This window comes from Mandrillus leucophaeus, unplaced genomic scaffold (genome assembly GCF_000951045.1).
Source record: "Mandrillus leucophaeus isolate KB7577 unplaced genomic scaffold, Mleu.le_1.0 Scaffold1354, whole genome shotgun sequence".
In the NCBI taxonomy this organism is placed as follows: domain Eukaryota; kingdom Metazoa; phylum Chordata; class Mammalia; order Primates; family Cercopithecidae; genus Mandrillus; species Mandrillus leucophaeus.
This window is the reverse complement of record NW_012101315.1, coordinates 147,210-168,114: the sequence shown is the minus strand read 5'-3', so window position 1 is coordinate 168,114 and position 20,905 is coordinate 147,210. Positions and strand designations below refer to the sequence as shown.

The window sequence follows — 20,905 nt, the reverse complement described above, 5'->3', positions numbered from 1 at the left end:
TCTCTATATTCTTCTTTATTAGTCTAGTTGGCAGTTGATCTATTTTATTATATTATTAAAGTATCTTTTTAAAATTATTATTATTAATATTATTTTATTATTAAATAAATAAATAAATAAAGAGCTCCTGGATTCCTTGATTTTTTGAAGGGCTTTTTTTGTGTCTCTATCTCCTTCAGTTCTACTCTGATCTTAGTTATTTCTCGTCTTCTGCTAGCTTTGGGGTTTGTTTGCTCTTGGTTCTCTAGTTATTTTAGTTGTGATGTTAGGGTGTTTATTTGAGATCTTTCCAGCTTTTGATGTGGGCATTAAGTGCTATAAGTTTCTCTCTTAACCCTGCTTTACCTGTGTACCAGAGATTCTAGTACATTGTCTCTGATCTCATTGGTTTCAAAGGACTTCTTGCTTTCTGCCTGAATTTTATTATTTACCCAGTATTCATTCAGGAGCAGGTTCAATTTCCATGTAGTTGTGTGGTTTTGGTGAGTCTTTTAGTTCTAATTTGATTACCCTGTGGTCTGAGAGACTGTTTGTTATGTTTTCAGTTATTTTGAATTTGCTGAGGAGTATTTCATTTCCAAATATGTGATAGATTTTAGAGTAAGTGCCATGTGGAACAGAGATAAATGCATATTCTGTTGGTTTTGGATGCAGAGTTCTGTAGGTATCTACCAGGTCAACTTGATCCAGAGCTGAGTTCAAGTCCTGAATAGCTTTGTTAATTTTCTGTCTTGATGATCTGTCTAATATTAACAGTGACTGTTAATGTCTCCCACTTTTATTGTTTGGGAGTCTAAGTTTCTTTTTAGGTCTCTAAACACTTTTTTTTTTTTTTTTAATTTGGGTGCTCCTGTATTGGGTATATACATATATTTAGAATAGTTAGCTCTTTTTGGATCCTTTGTCATTATGTAATGTCCTGTTTGTCTTTTTTGATCTTTGTTGAGTTAAAGTTTATTATGTCAGAAACTAAGACAGCAACATCTACTATTTTTCTGCTTTCCATTTGCTTGGTAGATTTTCCTCCATCCCTTTTTTTGAGCATATGTGTGTCTTTGCACAGGAGCTGGTTCTCTTGAAAACGGAACACCAATGATTCTTGACTTTATCCAACTTGCTATTTTGTGTTTCTTCATTGGGACATTTAGCCCATTTACATTTAAGGTTAATATTGTCATGTGTGTATTATATCCTATCACCATAATGCTAGCTGGTTACTTTGCAGACTTGTTGTGGTAGTCGCTTCATAGTGTTATTGGTCTGTGTACTTCAGTGTGTTTTTGTAGTGGCTGGTAACAATTTTTCCTTCCCATATTTAGTGCTTCCCTCAGGAGCTCTTGCAAGGCAGGCCTGGTGGTGACGAATTTCCTCAGTATTTGCTTGTCTGTAAAAGATTTTATTTCTCTTTTGCTCATGAAGCTTCATTTGGCCAGATATGGTATTCAGGGTTTAAAATTTTTTCTTTAAGAATGGTGAATATTGGCCCCAATCTTTTCTGGCTTGTGGCATTTCTGCTGAGAGCTCTGTTGTGATTCTGATGGGCTTCCCTTTGTAGGTGACCTGACCTTTCTCTCTGGCTGCCCTTAACATTTTTTTTTTCTTTATTTTAACCTTGGAGAATCTGATGATTGTGTCTTGAGGTTGATCTTTCATAGAGTATCTTACTGGGGTTCTCTGGATTTCCCGAATTTGAATGTTGGCATGCTTTGTTAAGCTGGGGAAGTTTTCCTGGATGAGATCCTGAAGTATTTTATCCAGCTTGGTTTCAATCTCCCTGTCTTCTTTAGGTACCCCAATCAGTCTCAGGTTTCATCTTTTTACATCATCCCACAATTCCCAGAGGTTTTGTTTGTTCCTTTCATTCTTTTTTCTTTAATCTTGTCTGTCTTTCTCATTTCAGCAAGATAGCCTTGAATTTCTAAAATTCTTTCCTCCACTTTGTCTGTCTGGCTACTGATACTTGTGGTTGCATTGTGAAGTTCTTATGTTGTGTTTTTCAGATTGATTAGGTCATTTATAGTTCTCTCTAAACAGTTATTCTGGTTAACAGCTCTTGTAATGTTTTATCATGGTTCTTAGCTTCTTTGCATTGAGATAGAACATGCTCCTTCAGCTCAGTGAAGTTTGCTGTTATCCACATTCTGAAGCCTATTTCTGTTAGTTAATCCATATCAGCCTCAGCCCAGTTCTATGACTTTGCTGACAAGGTGTTGTAATCATTTGAAGGAGAAAAGGCACTCTGGATTTTTGAGGTTTCAGTTTTTTATTTATTCTTTTCTTATCTTCTTGAGTTTATCTAGTTTCAATCTTTGAGGATGCTGATATTTGGATAGGGTTTTTGTAGGGACTTTTTTGTTCATTCTGTTGTTGTTAATTACTGTTATTTTTCTTTTAACAGTCAGGCCTCTTTTCTGTAGGGCTGCTGTGGTTTGCTGGGGGTCCACTACAGGTCCCATTGGCCTGGGCCTCTCCCGCCCCTGGAGGTGTCACCACTGGAGGCAGTAGAACAGCAAAGATGGCTGGTCTGCTACTTCTTCTGGGAGCTGCATCCCACAGGGTAACCAGCCTGACACCAGAGGGAATGCTCCTGAAAAGGTGTCTAACGACCCATTGTGGGAGTCTCACACAGTCAGGAAGCATGGGATCACAGACCCACTTAACACAGCACTCTGACTGCCACTTGGCAGAGAGGGTGCCCTGTATTGGGGAGAATCCCACTCTTCTGGACTGTCTGAATTTCTCAGAGCCAGCAGGGGAAAACCTAAGTCCACTGATCCGTAGAGACTGTGGCCACTGCTCCCCTCAGGGGATCTGCCCCAGGGGGATCAGAGTTTTGTCCATAACCCCCTGTCTGGAGTTGCTGAAATTCCTGCAGGGAGGGCTTACCCAGTGAGGAGGAGTGGGTCTGCGTCCAGCCAAAAGAGGCAGTCTGGCCGTGATCTGTCACAGCCACTGTGCTGTGCTGTGGGAAATTTCTTTTGGTCTAAACCACTCAGTCTCCCTGGCACCAACCAGGGGACTGGAGCTGCAGTGATGGCTGCCACCCCTCTGGCAAGGAGCTCAGTCATCTTAGGCAGCAGGTAGCCACAGTGATGGCTGTCACCCACCCTTCCAGGAACTCAGTTATCTTAGGCAGTCTGCAGCCATGTGGCCTCTGAGAATCTGCACAGTTCTGTGCTTGGGATCCAAGGCCCTGGTGGCATGGGATCATAAGGGAATCTCCTGATATTTGGGTTGCATAGATCTGTGGAAGAAGTGTGGTTTCCTTAGTGGGGTTACACACTCACTACTTCCCTTGGGTGGGTGGGAACTCCCCTTGCCTCATGCAGCTCCCAGGTAGGCTATCACTCCACCCTGCTTTTATACACTCTCCATGGGTCCTGCCAACTGCCTAATCAGTCCCAGTGAGAGAGAACTTGGATACCTTAGTTGCTGGTGCAGGATTCAGTCTCCATGTTTGTTCTTGGTGGGACCCTTCAACCGTAGCTATTTCTAGGTGGCTACTTAGCCCCTCCCTGATGTAATGCTCTTATTTTTTATCTTTGTTAGTTTAAAGTCTGTTTTATCTGAAATTAGGGTTACAACCCCAGCTTTTTGCCTGATTTCCATTTGCTTAGTTTATTTTCCTTCATCCCTAATTTTGAGCCTATGGATGTCATTGCATGTAAGAAGCATCTCTTAAAAACATCATACCATTGGGTCTTTTTTTTTTTTTTTTTTTGAGACAGAGTCTCGCTCTGTCGCCCAGGCTGGAGTGCAGTGGCCGGATCTCAGCTCACTGCAAGCTCCTCCTCCCAGGTTTAAGTCATTCTCCTGCCTCAGCCTCTTGAGTAGCTGGGACTACAGGTGCCCACCACCTTGCCCAGCTAGTTTTTTGTATTTTTAGTAGAGACGAGGTTTCACCGTGTTAGCCAGGATGGTCTCGATCTCCTGACCTCGTGATCCGCCCGTCTCGGCCTCCCAAAGTGCTGAGATTACAGGCTTGAGCCACCGCGCCCGGCCAAGGGTCTTGCTTTTTTATATAGCTTTCTACTCTCTGTCTTTTAAATTGGGCATTTCGTCATTTACATTTAAAGTTAATATTGATATATGTGGATTTGATCCTGACATGGTGTTGTTAGCTGGTCATTATGTTGACTTGCTTATGTGGTTATTTTACGGTGTCACTGATATATGTATTTAAGTGTGTTTTTGTGTTCATTGGTAATGTTTTCTTCTTTTCACATTTAGAGTTGTTTTCAAGATCTCTTGTAAGGCATGTCAGGCGGTAATGTACTTCATCAGCATTTGCTTATCTGAGAAGGATCTTATTTCTCCTTTGCTTCAGAAGCTTCATTTGGCTGGATGTGAAATTCTTGGTTGAAGTTTTTTTTTTTTTTTCTTTAAAAATGTCAGACATAGTGTCACAATCTCTTCTGGGTTTTAGGGTTTACAGTGAGAGTTCCACTGTTAGCCTGATGGGGTTTTCTTAGTAGGTTCCTGCCCTTTCTCTCTAGCTATCTTTAACATTCTTAAAAAAAGATATTTTTAAACAAATAAAAACCATGATAATTTCATTGCAAGCAGAAAGCACTAAAGGAAATATTAATGAGATTTCTCTAGGCAGGAAAATATGACCTGAGATGATCCTCATTTAACACAATATAAAATAAAGACCATCAAAAGAGCAAGTATAGAATATAAATATTATTTACAAATAATAGTAATTATAATCTACTAAGTTTGGAATACATAAGTGTATAATAATAATAGTGTAACAATGTGGGTGGAATAAATTGAATTAAAGTGCAAGGTGCTTACATTTTTTGAGAACTAATGGAAATATTAATTCATACTAAACTATAAGATGTCAAAGATTAATCTAATCCCTGGAATAACAACAAATTAATAATAAAATAATGTATAAATGATAATACAGAGGAAAATGTAATGAAAAAATATAAAACTAGAAGTAGTACTGTATAAACTCACAATTGGTTGGAGCTTTAGCATACCTATCTTAATAACTAATCAAACAAAAATAAAATGTATATCAAAGGAGATATAGAAAACTTGAATAACGAAGTTTGACATCCTATAAAAACACTACATCAAACAATTGCATTATACATTATTTTTTTCAAATTCACATAGAACATTTAACAAGAGTGACCACATACTGGGCCATGAAGCAAGTCACAACAAGTATCAATGTATTGAGTTTATATGGAATGTAATTGCAGACCTGCCCCAGTAAAACCGGGCACCATGCAGGACCTCATGGCCCTAGGCTCCAGACTGCCTGTCAGACTCAGTCTCCAGGTTTGCCTCCACTGCAGATGAGGCTGAAACCTGCAGACTCAAGGCCAACACCCATAGAGGCGTCCAGGCCTATCTCAGTGCCAGACTAGCCCCCAGAGCTCTGGCTTGTTCTATAGACTCAGATTTCAGGCCTGCTCAAAGCTCCAGTCCTGCCCTACTGCCAGGCTGGCTGCCACCAGGCTGGCACTTGAAAATCCCAAGTCCAGGCAGCCACCAAAGCCTTAAGCATCAGACTGTCCACAGGAGACTACCAACATAGACCAAAACTTCAAGCCTGCCGCAGCCCTATGATTGGCCCCCACAGTCCTAAAATATGGGCTGGCACTTGCAAATCCAGGCTCCACACCAACCCCCATGCCCTCAGGCCCCTGGTGGGCACCCATGGACCCAACCTCCAGGTTGGCCCCAATACCCAGGCTTAAGACCTGCTCAGTGCCAGGCTTAGTCTTAATAATTAAAAGTCTTAATAATTAATAACTTACCGACACAGTGAATGCCAGGTCCAAATGTCTTCATTGATCCTTTCTTCCAAATTCCTAAAAAAAAGATTGTATACAAACTCATTCAGAGAATAGAAAAGGAGGAAATATTTATAAATTTTTTTATGAAGGGAGCATAACCTAGATACCAACACCTGATAAATTCTTTAACACAAAGTAGAATTATAGGCCTACATCTTTTATAAACGTTTATGCCAAAATTCTTTTTTCTTATTTTTTTTGATACAGGATATCTTTCTGTCACCCAGACTGGAGTACAGTGGCATGATCATTGCTCATTGCAACTCTTTTAACTCGTGGGCTCAAGTGATCCTCCTGCTTTACTCTCCCAAGTAGTTAGGAGTACAGGTGCACACTTCAATACCTGGCTGATTTTTGTTTATTTTTTATTTTTTTGTAGAGACAGGATCTGATTATGTTGTCTAGACTGGTCTCAAATTCTTGGCCTCAAGCAATCCTCCTACCTTGTCCTCCCATGGCACTGGAATTACTAGCATGAGACACCGTGTCAAGCTGATGCCAAAATCATTAAACATTTTTGGAAAATTTAATACATAGAAAGGATATTATATCACGACCAAATGGAGATTATTTCAGGTTGGTTTAACATATGAAATTGACTACATTAAGACAGTAAAGAAGAAAAAAACTATATGATCATTTCATCATGTAGGAAACAAAATTTGATGATAATATCTAACACTATTTATAATAAATTTTTAGCATAAAGAAGAAAAAAATTATATTATCATCTCAACATTGAGAAAAAATATTTGATAATATCTTACACTTATTTATGTAAATCTTTAACAAACAAGGAATAGACAAGAACTACCTTAATCTAATAATGGGAACCTATAGAAAACCTACAACAAATGTATTACTCTATAGTGAAAAGTTGGAAAGTTTTCTCTGACCTCAGAAACAAGAAAAAGATGTTCACTAGTATAATTTTAATTTAACATGGTGATGGAAATTTTAGTGCGATAAGAAGAAAGATGAGGCAAGGAAAAATAAGTTAAAAATCATAAGAAGAGAAAACAGAAGAAATAAAACTGTCACTATTTAAAGGGAGCATGACTGTTTACATAGAACATTCAAAATATCTATGGGGCACTATTAAAATTAATGAGTGAATTTAGTAAGATTGTTAGAGACAAAGATAAAATGTAATAATAGTCATTCTGACTGGTGTGAGACTGTATGTCATTGTGGTTTTGATTTGCATTTCCGTATTGATCAGTGATGTTGAGCTTTTAGCTATTTTTAAAAATTCAGAAAATAGATGTTGGCAAGGTTGTGGAGAAAAAGGAATGCTTATACACTGTTGGCAGGAGTATAAATTAGTTCAACCATTGTGAAAGAAAAGTGACAATTCCTTAAAGACTTAGAGGAAGAAATACAAATTGACCCAGCAATCCCATTACTGGGTATATACCTAAAGGAATAGAAATCATTCTATTATAAAGATAAATGCATGCTTATGTTCATTGCAACACTACTCACAATAGCAAAGACATGAAATGAACACAAATGCCCATCAACGGTAGACTGGATTTAAAAACTGTGGTACATATCCACTATGGAATACTATGTAGCTATAAAAATGAATGAGATCATGTTCTTTGCAGGGCTATGGATGGAGTTGGGAGCTATTATCCTCAGCATACTAGAGCAGGAACAGAAAACCAAACACCACATGTTCTTACTTATAAATGGGAGCTGAATGATGAGAACACATGGACACATAGAGTGGAGCAACACACACTAGGGTCTATCAGAAGATGGAGGGTAGGAGGAGGGAGAGGATCATAAAAAATAACTAATGGGTACCAGACTTAATACCTGAGTGATTAAATAATCTGTACAGTGAACCCCCATGACACAAGTTTACCTATATACCAAATGTGAACATGTACTCCTGAGCTTTAAAAGTTAACAAAAAGATAAACTATAATTACCTTTCTATATACCATGAAAAAACATTTAGAAAATATTCTAGTAATACCATTTATGCAATCAAATAAAAAATAGCAAATACCTAGAAATAAATATAAAAATATATACGTACAATAGCTTTATCCTGAATAGTAGAAACTAATATTAAGATACATTTTTTAAAAATACACAAATAGAAATATATAACATGTTAGAGTATGAAAGACTCAGTAATACAAAATATAGCAATTATTTTCAAATTCAAGTATTAATTCAGTGTAATCCCAATAATTTTTAAAATGTTTTTGTGATTACTGTCTAGTGATTCTACCATTTATATGGAAATAAAAGATTCAAGAATATACAAGACAATTTGGAAGTAAAATAACATGAAAGATATATAATGCCACATATTAATATACCAAGTTATTTTAAAGTGACAGTAATTAAGATAATGGAACATAGATACAGAGACAAATAACTAATGAAGTTGAATGGAAAGCAAAATAAGAGACCTATATAGATACAGTCACACAAATTATACCAAAGTTTTCATGCACTGGAGAAAAATGGGGTTTTCAATAATGATTTTAATCAATTAAGTATCTACAAGGGGAAAAGTGTGATTCTTGACCACCATTTCACAATAAGTACCAGAATCAATCTCAGATAGACTGAAGACCTAAAGCTGAACTGTAAAATAATAAAAGTTCTATGAGGTAACAAAGGAGGATATCTTAACGATAGTAGAGTAGACAAATATTTATTAAACTGGGCATAAAATCTATAACCATAATGAAATATAGTGATATATTGAACTCCCATTATCCAGTTATTACAAACTGTACAAGTTTTTCCTTCTCTAATAATTGTAGAAGAAAGAGAAAATAGATAAATAAATAAATAAGTAAATAAATAAATAAATAAAATACACATTTCTTTGAACATCATGACAAAGATTCTTTAGAGAAATAGTATGGTTATGACAACAATATGAATGATAGGTAATATTTTCATTGTGCTTTTATAGAATTTCAGTGTTCATAATAAACTTTCAAATATGTAATGTTTTAATGTAGTTGAATAATTATATTTGCTTGATTTGATCTGGGGTGAAATCCTGCTCTTAAAATCTTGTATTCCTTTTCAGTTTATGCACTCTCTATTTCAAATTTACTCTTTATAAAGATAACTTTCTTCCTGTCCTATTGTTTTTGCACCATTTATGTTTAATTCATCAATTTTCTTTAATTTCCTGATAATCAAATGAATTTAATCCTCAAACTTAGACAAGAAATTATGCTGTAGTTTTCACTAAATTATTCATTCAACAATTGAATATTAAGTATTGTTGAAGGCTGAACAATAAAAAAAAATCCAAACTTTAATTTCTAGGACCTGTGCATGTTATCGTATGTGGCAAACAGGACTTTGCATAAGCGGTTAAATTGAGAGTCTTGAGACTGGGAGGTTATCTGGATTGTTCAAGAGGGCACAAAATGTAATCACCAAAACTATTATAAGAGGAAGAAAAGAGGGTCAGAGGAGGAGAAAGCAAAGTGATTATGAAAGCAGAGATTGGAGTGGTGCACTTTGAAGGAGGAAGAATGGGGGCTAGCCAAAAATTCTGAGTAGCCACTGAAAGGTAAAAAAAGCAAGGAAATAGATTTTGCCCTCAGAGTTTAGAAGAAATCAGCCTTGCTAACACCTTGATTTTAGCCCAGTGAAATAGATTTTAGATTTCAGACCTCCACAACTGTAAAACTATGTTATTTCAGCTACTATGTTTGTGACAATTTTCCACAACAACAATAGAAAATTAATGCAAACGTTGGTACCAGGAGTGGTTGTTGCTGTAATATATATTCAAAGATGTAGAAGTAGTTTTGGAACTGGGCATTGGAAAGAGGTTAAAATAATTTTAAGGAGTGTGATGGAAAAAGCCTTGATTGCCTTGAATAAAACTGCTAGAAAATATGGATGTTGAAGACTTTGTTGGTGAAAACTCAGAGAAAGTGAGGAACATTGTAGAAGAAAGCCTACATCATCTTTGAGAATACATAAATCATCATAAAAAGACTTGATGAAATATGGATTTTAAAGATGTTGCTGGTGAGAACTCAGGAGGTAGTGAAAAACATGTTATTGAAGACTGGGGGAAAGATAATTCCATCTGTATAGTGGCAGAAACAGCTGAACTATGTTCTACAGTTATGTGAAGAACATAAGTAATGAACTAGGATATTCAGTTGAGGAGATTTTCAAGGAAAGCATTGAATGTATAATGCAGTTTCTTCTTGCTGCCTGTAGTAAAATGAGAAGGAAAATAAATATAATTAAGGAAAGAATTGCTATGCAAACAATCACCAGGACTTAATTATTTGGGAAATTCTCACTTTACGCAGATTTTAAAAGATGATAAATTAAGGTTCACTGTCAGGGAAGTGTTCTCCAGAGAGAGTGCTGAGTGGGGCTGGACAATATTTTGCTAGTGCTGGAAGATAAAGCATGTTACTTAAGGATCTGATCAACCATCTCAGCAAAAGTCAGGTATATAGACTAAATGTATAAAAATATTTTCTTTATAAACATCTGTGGAGGAAACTTTTTTTAATGGCTGGTATGCTCACAATATACACAAGAGAAGCACAAGTTTCTGAGAATGTTATACCAGCAGAAACACTGAGAGTTTGGGATGAAAAGGGATGAGAGAGGAAGGATGAAAGAATTAAACTGATAAATCTATACAGGCAGGAATCAGGCAGGCAGAGCGACTCAGTTGCAAACATGTGCTATCCTTTAAAAAAAACAATGGCTAACTCTGAGGATAGAGCTAAAAGCCCAGGGGTGGAGCCATGGGCCAAGGTAGTGGAATCTCAAGCCGCAGTAGATTATTCACAGACATTGATATCTAACAGAGTTTACTCAGTTTGACTTAGAAATTGTTTGAGGCCAATGATTCCTTTTTTATTGGTTTGTTTTATTTTCCCGTTTTATGGAGTTAAAATGTCTATGATTATTATTCTGTCCATGTTCAATCATTGTATTTTTGGAGCAGAAAATGTGTTTTTTAATTTTACAGTTCTACAGATATAGGGTAATTTCACCCCAGGATGGAACACATACAGAATCTCACTATACCTGATTTAGATGATTTACACTATAGCAACTGGGACTTTAGAGCTGATGATATTTGCATATGATATTGGACTTGAGTTAATACTGAAATGAGGTGATAGTTTTGTAGATGTTAGTTTAGCTTTGAGTGACTGTATTTGCATGTGGGATAGAAATGAATATTTAGGGTTCAGGACAGACTGTAGTAGGCTGAATAATATACTCTAAAGATATCAATTTTCTAATCCCTTATCGGGGAAACCCACCCCCGATATTCAACGTGGGTCCTTTTCTATTTTCCCTAAGTGTTGACTGGTCTGAGAAATAAAGGGAAAGAGTACAAAAGAGAGAAATTTTAAAGCTAGGTGTCCAGGGGAGACATCACATGTCGGCAGGTTCCATGATGCCCCCTGAGCTGTAAAACCAGCAAGTTTTTATTAGCAATTTTCAAAAGGGAGGGAGTGTATGAATAGGGTGTGGGTCACAGAGATCATATGCTTCAGGGGCGACAAAAGATCACAAGGCAGGAGGTCAGGGCGGGATCACAAGGTCAGGGCAAAACTAGAATCGCTAATGAACTTCCATGTCCAGCTGTGCACGCATTGTCACTGATAAACAAGGTTCAAGTGCAGAGAACTGGTCTGACTACAATTTGTCAGGCTGGAATTTCCTAACCCTAGCAAGCCTGGGGGTGCTGCAGGAGACTAGGGTGTGTTTCAACCCTATTTACATCTGCATAAGGCAGACACTGCCAGGCCGGCCATTTTAGAGGCCCTGCCCTGGGAATACATTCTTTTCCCAGGGCTGTTAATTATTAATATCCAGCGATATTTATCTTACCCGTTTTTGGTAATAAGAGAAATATGGCTCTGTTCCGCCAGGCCCACAGACAGTCAGACTTTAAAGTTATCTCCTTTGTTCCCTGAAAATCGCTGTTATCATGTGCTTAAATTGCTAGATTTCATATTCAAATACACATACTCTACAAACAATTTGTGCAGTTAACACAGTCATCACAGGGTCCTGAAGCGACATTCATCCTCCACTTACAAAGATGACAGGATTAAGAGATTAAAGTTAAGACAGGCGTAAGAAATTATAAAAGTATTAATTTGGGGAACTAATAAATGTCCATGAATCTTCACAATTTATGTTCTTCTGTCGTGCTTTCAGCCGATTCCTCCCTTCAGGGTCCCTGACTTCCCGCAACAATCCTGGAAGTTGTGAAAGTTATCTTACATGGCAAATGACAATTTGCAGGTGCGATTGAAATCTTAGATTATCCCGGTGGGTCCTAAGTATTATTACAATTGTGTATATAAGAAATAGGTAAAAGAAGATTTGATTACAGAAGAAATGCAATATGATGACATTGCAGAGATCAGAATGATGCAGTCAAAAACCAAGAAATGCTAGCAGCCACGAGAAGCAAAAAAGGCAAAGAATAAAATCACTTCTGATGCCTTCAGAAAGAATCAGCCCTTCCAATAACTTGATTTTAGCTCTGAATGATTCATTTTCTACTTACGTCTTCCAGAAATGTAAGGGATTAAATTTCTATCATTTTAATCCACAAAGTATATGGTAATTTGTTACAGAGACAATATGAAACTAATCAAGGTAACACGCACAGAGGTTTTAGCAATAATCTAAATAAGAGATCAAAATGGTTTAGAGTTGATGGCAGAACTGATGTTGGGACTAAATTCTAGATATATTTTAAAGGTAATCCCTATAGGATTTGGTGATGTACTGGATGTTCACTGCTAGAGAAAGAAGGCAATTGAGGATGACGCCGAAGGTATGTTGGGGTGTGTGTGTGTGTGTGTGTATGCATGTGTTTGTTTGCTTAAACAACTGAGTGAATAGCAGTGCCAATTTCTGAGATGCAGAATACTTATGGAGGAGCAGGTTTAGAAGGGGTACAAAATAATATTTTCGTTTTGCTCATATTAAGTTTGAGATACATATTAGACATCTAAGTGGAATTGTCAATAAATTGGTTGTACATATAAATCTGAAAATTAGAGGTGTGGTCTGGAACTGAGATATAAATTTAGAATTCATCAGCATTTAGATGGGATATAAAATCATTGGACTGGATGATATTGTATACTAAATGCTTGTAGATAAGAAAAATAAGAAGTCCGAGGTCTAAGTTTTTGGGCTATTCAACATTTATAGATTGAAGAGGTGAAGAGAAACCAGCAACAGAGGCTGATAAGGAATAGTAATATAATAGAAGGGAAACCAAGAAAGCAGAGTGACATGATAACCAAGAGAAGAATATTTCATGAAAGGGGTCAGTTGTATCAAGTGCTGCTAGTGGAACTGTAGATGTGAAAGCCATTCCATGGAATGGTAAGGACAAAATCTGAAATAAGTCTGGGAGAGAAAAGAAAGTAGTAATAGTGATTTTCTCCGTTAATGGATCTGGGAATCTAGTATAGGAGAGTGAATTTTGCCAACTCTCCTTTTGTTCTTTTTGAATTATCCACCATATATATGCATTCAATTTTTCAATTAAAATATAGTTTAAAAAGAGATTGTTAGTTGGAGAAAAGGAAGTGAAGATAACTAATATGAATAATTCTTTCCAAGAGATTTTCTATACAAAGATGATGGAAAATGGGGTGGGGGCTGGAAGAGGCTGTGAAGGAAAAGGGATTTTTTAAGTGGAAACGGGATTTTTTAAATGGTAGGAGTTGCTAATTTTTTTTTGAACACTGATGGGACAAAATCTACAAAGAGTTAAGAAAAAATGATGTTATAGAAGAATATGAGTTAACAAAAAAGCTATACGCATAAATAGTGAAGAAAATTCAATCCTGTGTTATGAGTTGACTTATGTCCCCCAAATTTATATTCAAGTTCTAACATCTGGTACTTGTGAATATTACTTTATTTGGAATTGGATCTTTGCAGGAGTAATCAAAAAAAGATGAGATCATACTGAATTAAGTTGTGCCCTAATCTAGTGACTAGTGTTCTTACAAGAAAAGAAAATCTTTTTCTTATCAGAACAAAGGGAGAAAGAGACATAGACAAAAAGTGGATGCCATGTGATGATGAAGGCAGATATTGGTGCAATGCATCTACAAGCCACAAAATACCAGGAACTGCCAGAAACTAGGAGAGAGAGGCACAGAACAGAGTCTCCCTTAGAACCTCTAGAGTAAACCAATCCTGCTGATACCTTGATTTTGGACTTGTAGTCTCCAGAACTGTGAGACAATATATAATGGTTTAAGCCAATCAGTTTCTGGTAGTTTCTTACAGTAGCCTTCGGAAACTAGTATGCCTAGTTAGAGGAGTTAAATGTAACAAGAAGAAAGCATCTGCTCTAACAGGACTGAAGGTGGGGTACTGGGGTAAAGATGAACGCAGAATACTGCCAGGTAGCATTAATGGACCACTTGAAATTTGTCATTTTATATTTAAATTGAAGATAATGATTATGGTTACACAGTTTTTTTTTTTCTCATGCACATTTATCTTGCAGAGGTGTGGGGCATAATTAGAGGTTTAAATTTGTTAAAAATTAAGCTTTTTTCAGCAAAGATGTCCAAAAAGAGAGTGGGGTAAAGGGAGCTGAGGATATACTCAAGGAAATATTTGTGCTAATTCACCATGAGCCTGTAAAAATCTAAGATAGGAAAAGATTTATGACAGGCAACAGAAGAAAAGCCACAGAAGGATCATTAGCAAGGAACAGGGAAAAGGTAGTAGAATCAATGATCAGTCTTAGAGGTAGAATTGCTGAAATGAGATTATTAGAGGTACCTGACGTATCAGTTGGAGAGTGGAATGTTTGAATTTGAGATTTTGGATGGATATGTGCAGTAGTAAACCACTAAATTAGGATGTAAGACAAAATAACTGGAGAAGAGAAAGTTAAATAATTAAAATGTTAGATATGAGATTGATCATCTAACAGTAAAATTACTAGAAATTAAGACAAAGGTACTTTTGGAGACAGTGATAGCCAGACTGAAAATCATCACAAAATGAAGCAGAGTACTAGGAGTTAGGTCGTGAATATCACAAGGAAAGGTCACAGGTGATATAAGTTGATGACATGAGATTCAAAGTTGGCTATTTTTGGAAGTAAGAAAGGAGAATGACCTGGAAATAGCATTGAGGAATAAAGCCGACATCTATTGCGTTTTTTGGGTTCAGCGGTAGGAGAGGATGTAGGAAGGAAAACATCAACCGCTCTTGAAGGCTGCAGGAAAAGCAATGAATTTGAGAGAGAGTTGGGTTTCAGATACAGCAAGAGGACAGAGTTATCATTCAGATAGGAGGCAGAGGAGGACATACAGGGTGTTGCTGATGACAGTGAGTTTCAAAGAGATAATGCCTAATGGTGACATAAACCTGAGGTCTTTGTGACCTAAGAGGGAAGATCATATGTAGGCAGCATCAAGCTAGAAATGTCTTTGTAAAAGTGCTAGTGATTTGAGAAGCTCACTTTGGGGAGCTCAATTTTAATCTCTGGATCAAATCTCCTTCATTTCTCTTTCTTTCTTTCTTTCTTTCTTTCTTTCTTTCTTTCTTTCTTTCTTTCTTTCTTTCTTTCTGTCTGTCTGTCTGTCTTTCTGTCTGTCTCTCTCTCTCTGTCGCCCAGGCTGGAGTGCAGTGGCGTGATCTCCATTCTCTGCAAGCTCCGCCCCCTGGGTTCATGCCATTCTCCTGCCTCAGCCTCCCGAGTAGCTGGTACTACAGGCGCCCGCCACCACACCTGGCTAATTTTTTTGTATTTTTAGTAGAGGCGGGGTTTCACCATGTTAGCCAGGATAGTCTTGATCTCCTGACATCGTGGTCCGCAAAGTGCTGGGATTACAGGAGAGAGTCACCGCGCCTGGCCCACTCTTTTTCTTTCTTTCAAACTTACTGAATTTTCATTTTCTAAAAGTAATACACACTAATAGAAAAAAATATAAACATTACAGATATATATCATTTAAAGAGGGAAAATGTCTGCAATTCCTTTCTATGGAATAATTCTCCAAAGTTTGAATTTCTGAGTGAAATATTTTCTGAATTAGCTTTTTGCTATTGAATTTGTGCACTTCTTAATGTTTACTGGCAACTAAGATTTTTTTCCTATAAATTGCCTGGTCATATACCCCATATTTTTATTCCACATTAATTGTATTTTTTTCATAGACTTTACAAGTGTTTTATATTAGGTTGTACCATAAGAAATTTCCATTTTTTAGGTCAAAATAGTTTAATACAAGCAATCTCATATATTTCAATTTAATATACATGGGATATTATCTGGTAGTTGTAAGTTAGCATGGTTTACATTATCTTAATTTTTAAATTACTTTCAGAAATATTCTTTAAGAGGAGATTGACTTTTAAAATAAAAAACAACACTACAGCAACTAAAGGCTTCAGAAAAACTGTTTAATTCCATATGAATAATACTTTATCTTCTACTTAATGATGTCTTTAAAAAATAAACTCTATACTTTCTTGGACATAATAATGTATTTATCAGAAAAATAGAATGGTCTAGTTTTACCTACACATATATTTAAGTTTACCAAACTAGGATACATAGTCTTACTACATTGTATCCTGCTTTACATTTTAAAGTGCTTTCACATTAGTTTATTCTTTCCATGATTCCTAAAACAAGATGTAGTAATAAGAAACTGAGACTCAGAGAGATAAAACAGTCAAGATTCACAGGTATTTTGTAAAAAAGACTGCACATGTGAAATTTCAAAGCAAAACATCTAAGATATTATTGAAAATTTCATATCTCTGTTTAAAATACAATTTCTAATTTATAAATAAAACGACTATGAAAGAAACATTCTTTACAGTTAAACATACACATTTGTAACCAAGTTGACACATTGATTATTTGAAATACTAAAAAGAATTAAAAAGAGGACTTACAACCTTGGAAGAGACATTTCCCCTGCCTGTATGTTGCCTGGACTTGAGCATAGTAAGTTGAAACTGGTGATGTTGAGTGATGACGTCATAAAGGGATTGTGAATAAAATAAACTTAAAGGGGACAGAGCAGTCATATTTTAAAGTGCACAGGTGCTTTTGAAACCTATTCTTAAATTGTGGGAGTGTTCACACTCAACTTTTTAAAGCTTGAACTGAATTAGTCAGTATTCATTAATTGAATCTACCTGTTTGGCTTATTGAATAATTATTTCTTATCAGCCTATTTTAACACTAGCTTTGAATGTGCATGGGTGAATAAAGATGTGTTTATGTGTGTGTATTTGTGTGTGGAAAAGAGATATATGTGCTGAAAGGAAAATAGAAGAATGTAAATTTTCCTCTAAAAAGAGCAGTGGTAGCTTACTACATTTTCTTCACTTTTAGGCTTTTCTCCCCTACAACATTTTCGTACATTTATAGTGGTATTTCCACAAAAGAACTTGAAGATATCTTATTCTTAGATATGTAAATTCAGCAAAAGTAAACTCTCTATTAAACTACTATTGACAAATCTGAAAAACACTTTTCACCCAAAGCTTAAAACAACTCTTATTATGTACAGAGATGTGTTAGAACAAGTTATAAACAGCTACTTGGTATATAAAACTCATAAACGTGAATGATTCATTACAGATAAGAAACATTTCAAGGCAGGTAGGAATTGTATACAGGTAAAATCGTCCATATGTGTTTTAGTTAACAGTGCCCATATTTCTAGCCACAGGAGAAAAAACAATTCACTAGTTCTTATTTTTCACCACTTTTTGTCATTGAATCTTTATTTCATTTTTGAAAGTTTATATATCTTATATAATAATGATATTTTATTTTTTAATGAAAAATGTGATCCAAGACACCAAGATAATTTTTACCTGAGCAGTACAAAGCAGTATATCTCATAACTTTTTCATTGACCAAACTAATTTCACAAGCTAGTGAAATAGCATTGTCTTAAGGAAAGTAATATAAAGCCATTTAATTTATAAGTAAAAATGCACCACTATTATGTATTTGAAAGCAATATTAACTATGAGTTAAAGGCCATAAAAATGTAATTTCACTCCTCTGGCAGAGTAAATTCATTCCTAAGTAAATTAATATTTAACACAAAGTCATTCATTACAGTTCTACATAAATATTAAAATCTAGAAATACTGTAAATGTTCGAAACTAGGGAATGGTTTCAGTAAATCACTACATTTTCATGACAGTAGGAATCATGTTCATTTTGCTCATCATCATATACCTAACATTTACTTGAAAAAATGGAACGTGAAACTATTCGTACAGTTTGATATATATCATATAAAGCAAATAAACTTATTGTAAACATTGATGTAAACACATAAAAATGGTAATAATTAGATTATAGGTAATTTTCCACATATAATGTTTTGCATTTAAAAATTTCTACAAGTAGAGTGACATCAGCAAGATGCCAAAATAGGTGGTCGTAGGCTTCACTCCACCACAGAAATATCAATTAGCAACTAAAGAAAATGAAATTTAAAAGAATAACTTAGTTAAAACCTCAAAATATGGGAATTATCCTGAGTCAACTGCATGCTCAATGAAACAGAATAAAAATCTGCATTGAAATGGTAGCAGAAACAGTTTAACTCTGAGCATATCACTCCTCAAACAGCTCCAGGTTGGCACAGCACCACACAGAGAGGATTCCACAGGGTTTATGGTTTCTACAGTGGGAAAAGATGACCAGGGAGGTTGACATCCAGCTTCCCTGGCATTGTGAGACACTTCTGAGGAGGCCTACTCAGTTTTCACCTTATGGGAAACAGGGAATATAGAGGGAAAATGCGTAAGTAGACCACTTGGGGTCAGGTAGAAATCAAGAAAGGAGACAGAGCCCAAGGAAGCCAGTGAACAGATTTGGGTGGTAGCTCAGTGTACCAGCTAGCAGTGGTGCTCAATCGAGCTGAAGTAAGAATTAATCAGCACAATGACAACATTTGAAATTACTAAATCAGAAGAACAAAAAGAAAAAAGAATTTAAAAAAATGGAGAAAGTCTATGGGAATTATGGGACACCATTAAGACACAGTCGGTGCCTTGTAGGAATTTAAGAAGTAAAAAAAAAAAAAAAAAGTGTCAGAAAGGATTCTTTTTTAAATAACGGTACCAGCTAGCAACATACCCCACCCACTAAAGAAGTGAAAAGTGCTACCTGGCTTGAATCCCTAGATGGCCAGCCTCTAGGTCCATCCTCAAACCCTCTCCTGGGACCCCACCCAGAAAGGCAGACAACCACCACAGCAAATTTTTACAAAAGTGATGCACTAGTTGTGCCATAGCTGAAGATTTAATTCGTGCTCCAAGTGGCTTCAAAGCACACCCACAAATGTTACCCAGAAATGGAAGAAAATATCAAGCATGCATTTCTACTGAGCTTAATAGCTATTCTATTTGTTTTTATCTACTTAACCTCAGGTCCATTTCTACAACCCTGATCAACTGCTGAACTAAAAAAGCAGTGCTTTCTAGCCAGAGAATATATCCAGTGGCCCAGGCAAATCAGAAGTAATTACATCGCCCATCCAGCAGGTTAAGCTAATTGCAGAGTTTAACCAGTGATTTTGCTGGATAGTGGAGCCTAGCCACCTACACTATCAGAATTCAGACCAAAGGCAGCAGCCTAAAAATCTAGAAAACCCAAAAGAAAACTCTGTCTTTTCAGGGTAATTACTAGCTGTCCCATCCAGAATCATAAGCTAGCTAAATAGTGAAGGCCTATCCTTGCCAAATAACACCTGCAAAAGTCAGAAGAGGTGGTTGTCTCCACAAATACACAAACAACAACGACAGAGGGACATGAGGATTACAAAGCCTCAGGAGATCATGACACCTCCAAAGGAAACTAGCAAAGTGACAAAAATAAACAACAAAAAGGAAAGGTCTATGAAATATCAGAAAAAATTCAGAATAATCTAGTTTTAAAAAGGTTCATTGAGCTTCAGAATATATAAATATTTTTTAAAAAATCAGAAATAATACATAAAAATAAAAACTTTGAGAAAAATTGGAAACAATAAAGAACAAATAAAAAACCCTAGAGGGAAAATATAAAATGACAAAATTGAAAATTTAAAGAGAAAGCTTCAAAACCCACCTCAAATAAGCTGAATAAATAATCAATCATCATAAAGATGATTTGAAATTAGTCAAAAGAGCAAAAAACAAAAAACAATAAAAAAGTATGGAGAACGATTATGGAAATTATTGGACACCATCAAAAGACAAACCTATGCCTAGTAAGCATTTAAGAAGTTAAAAAAAAGAGAAAAAGGTGTCAGAAAAGATATGTTTTAAAATGATGAATGAGTGGGATTATGTATTTAAAATGCTAAAGAAAAAAAAACGTCAGCCAAGTATACACTACCTAGCAAATCTATATTGCAGAAATGAGAGAGAAATAAAATATTTCCCAGGCAAACAAAATGTCAGAGAATTAATCACCACTATGCCTGCCATACAGAAATTGCTAAAAATTTTTTGAAATGGAAAGAAAAGGCTGCTAACTAATAACATAAAACTTACAAAAGCACAAAGCTCAATGGTGTAAGTAATACAGCACCATATTTCTAATATTCTAGGACTGTAATGGATATTTATAGAATAATTCCTTGTATGGTTATTAAAGAACAAAATTATTAATAAAAACTATAGTTAAAATAATTTGTCAAAACATACTACAAAATGATGTAAATGATGCAAATAATGTTAATTCTAGCATTAAACACATAAAACGAGAAGGAAAGTTAAAGTGTAGAGTTGTATACATTAAAATTAAGTGGCTATCAGCTTGAAATAAACCAATATTAGTGTAAAATATTCTATGTATACTTCATGGTGACCAAAACCCAAAAATATATACTAGATGTACAAAAGAAAAATAGAAAGGATTATATTCCTACTACAGGAAAGTGTCAAACCACAAAAGACAGCAAAAGAGGAAGAAAGCAAGCATTTAAAAATAACCAGAAAACAACAAATGGTTGTTGTTTTTACCTGTTAATAATTTCCTTGAGTGTAAATAGATTAAATTATCCAATAA

General features: G+C 35.7%; 1 protein-coding gene across 2 annotated transcripts in view; it reads right to left on the bottom strand.

The window, feature by feature from the left end:
* Positions 1-16,840, bottom strand: part of CYLC1 (cylicin, basic protein of sperm head cytoskeleton 1) — a 43,807-nt gene extending 26,967 nt beyond the window's left edge. The window contains exon 1 of one of the 2 annotated variants that reach the window (XM_011973209.1): positions 16,773-16,840. In XM_011973209.1, coding sequence (XP_011828599.1) covers positions 16,773-16,789 — 17 coding nt within the window. In that variant the 5' untranslated portion in view covers positions 16,790-16,840. The remainder of the gene's footprint in view (positions 1-16,772) is intronic. The other variant, XM_011973210.1, reaches the window with a different exon arrangement.
* Between the last annotated feature and the right edge of the window lie 4,065 nt (positions 16,841-20,905).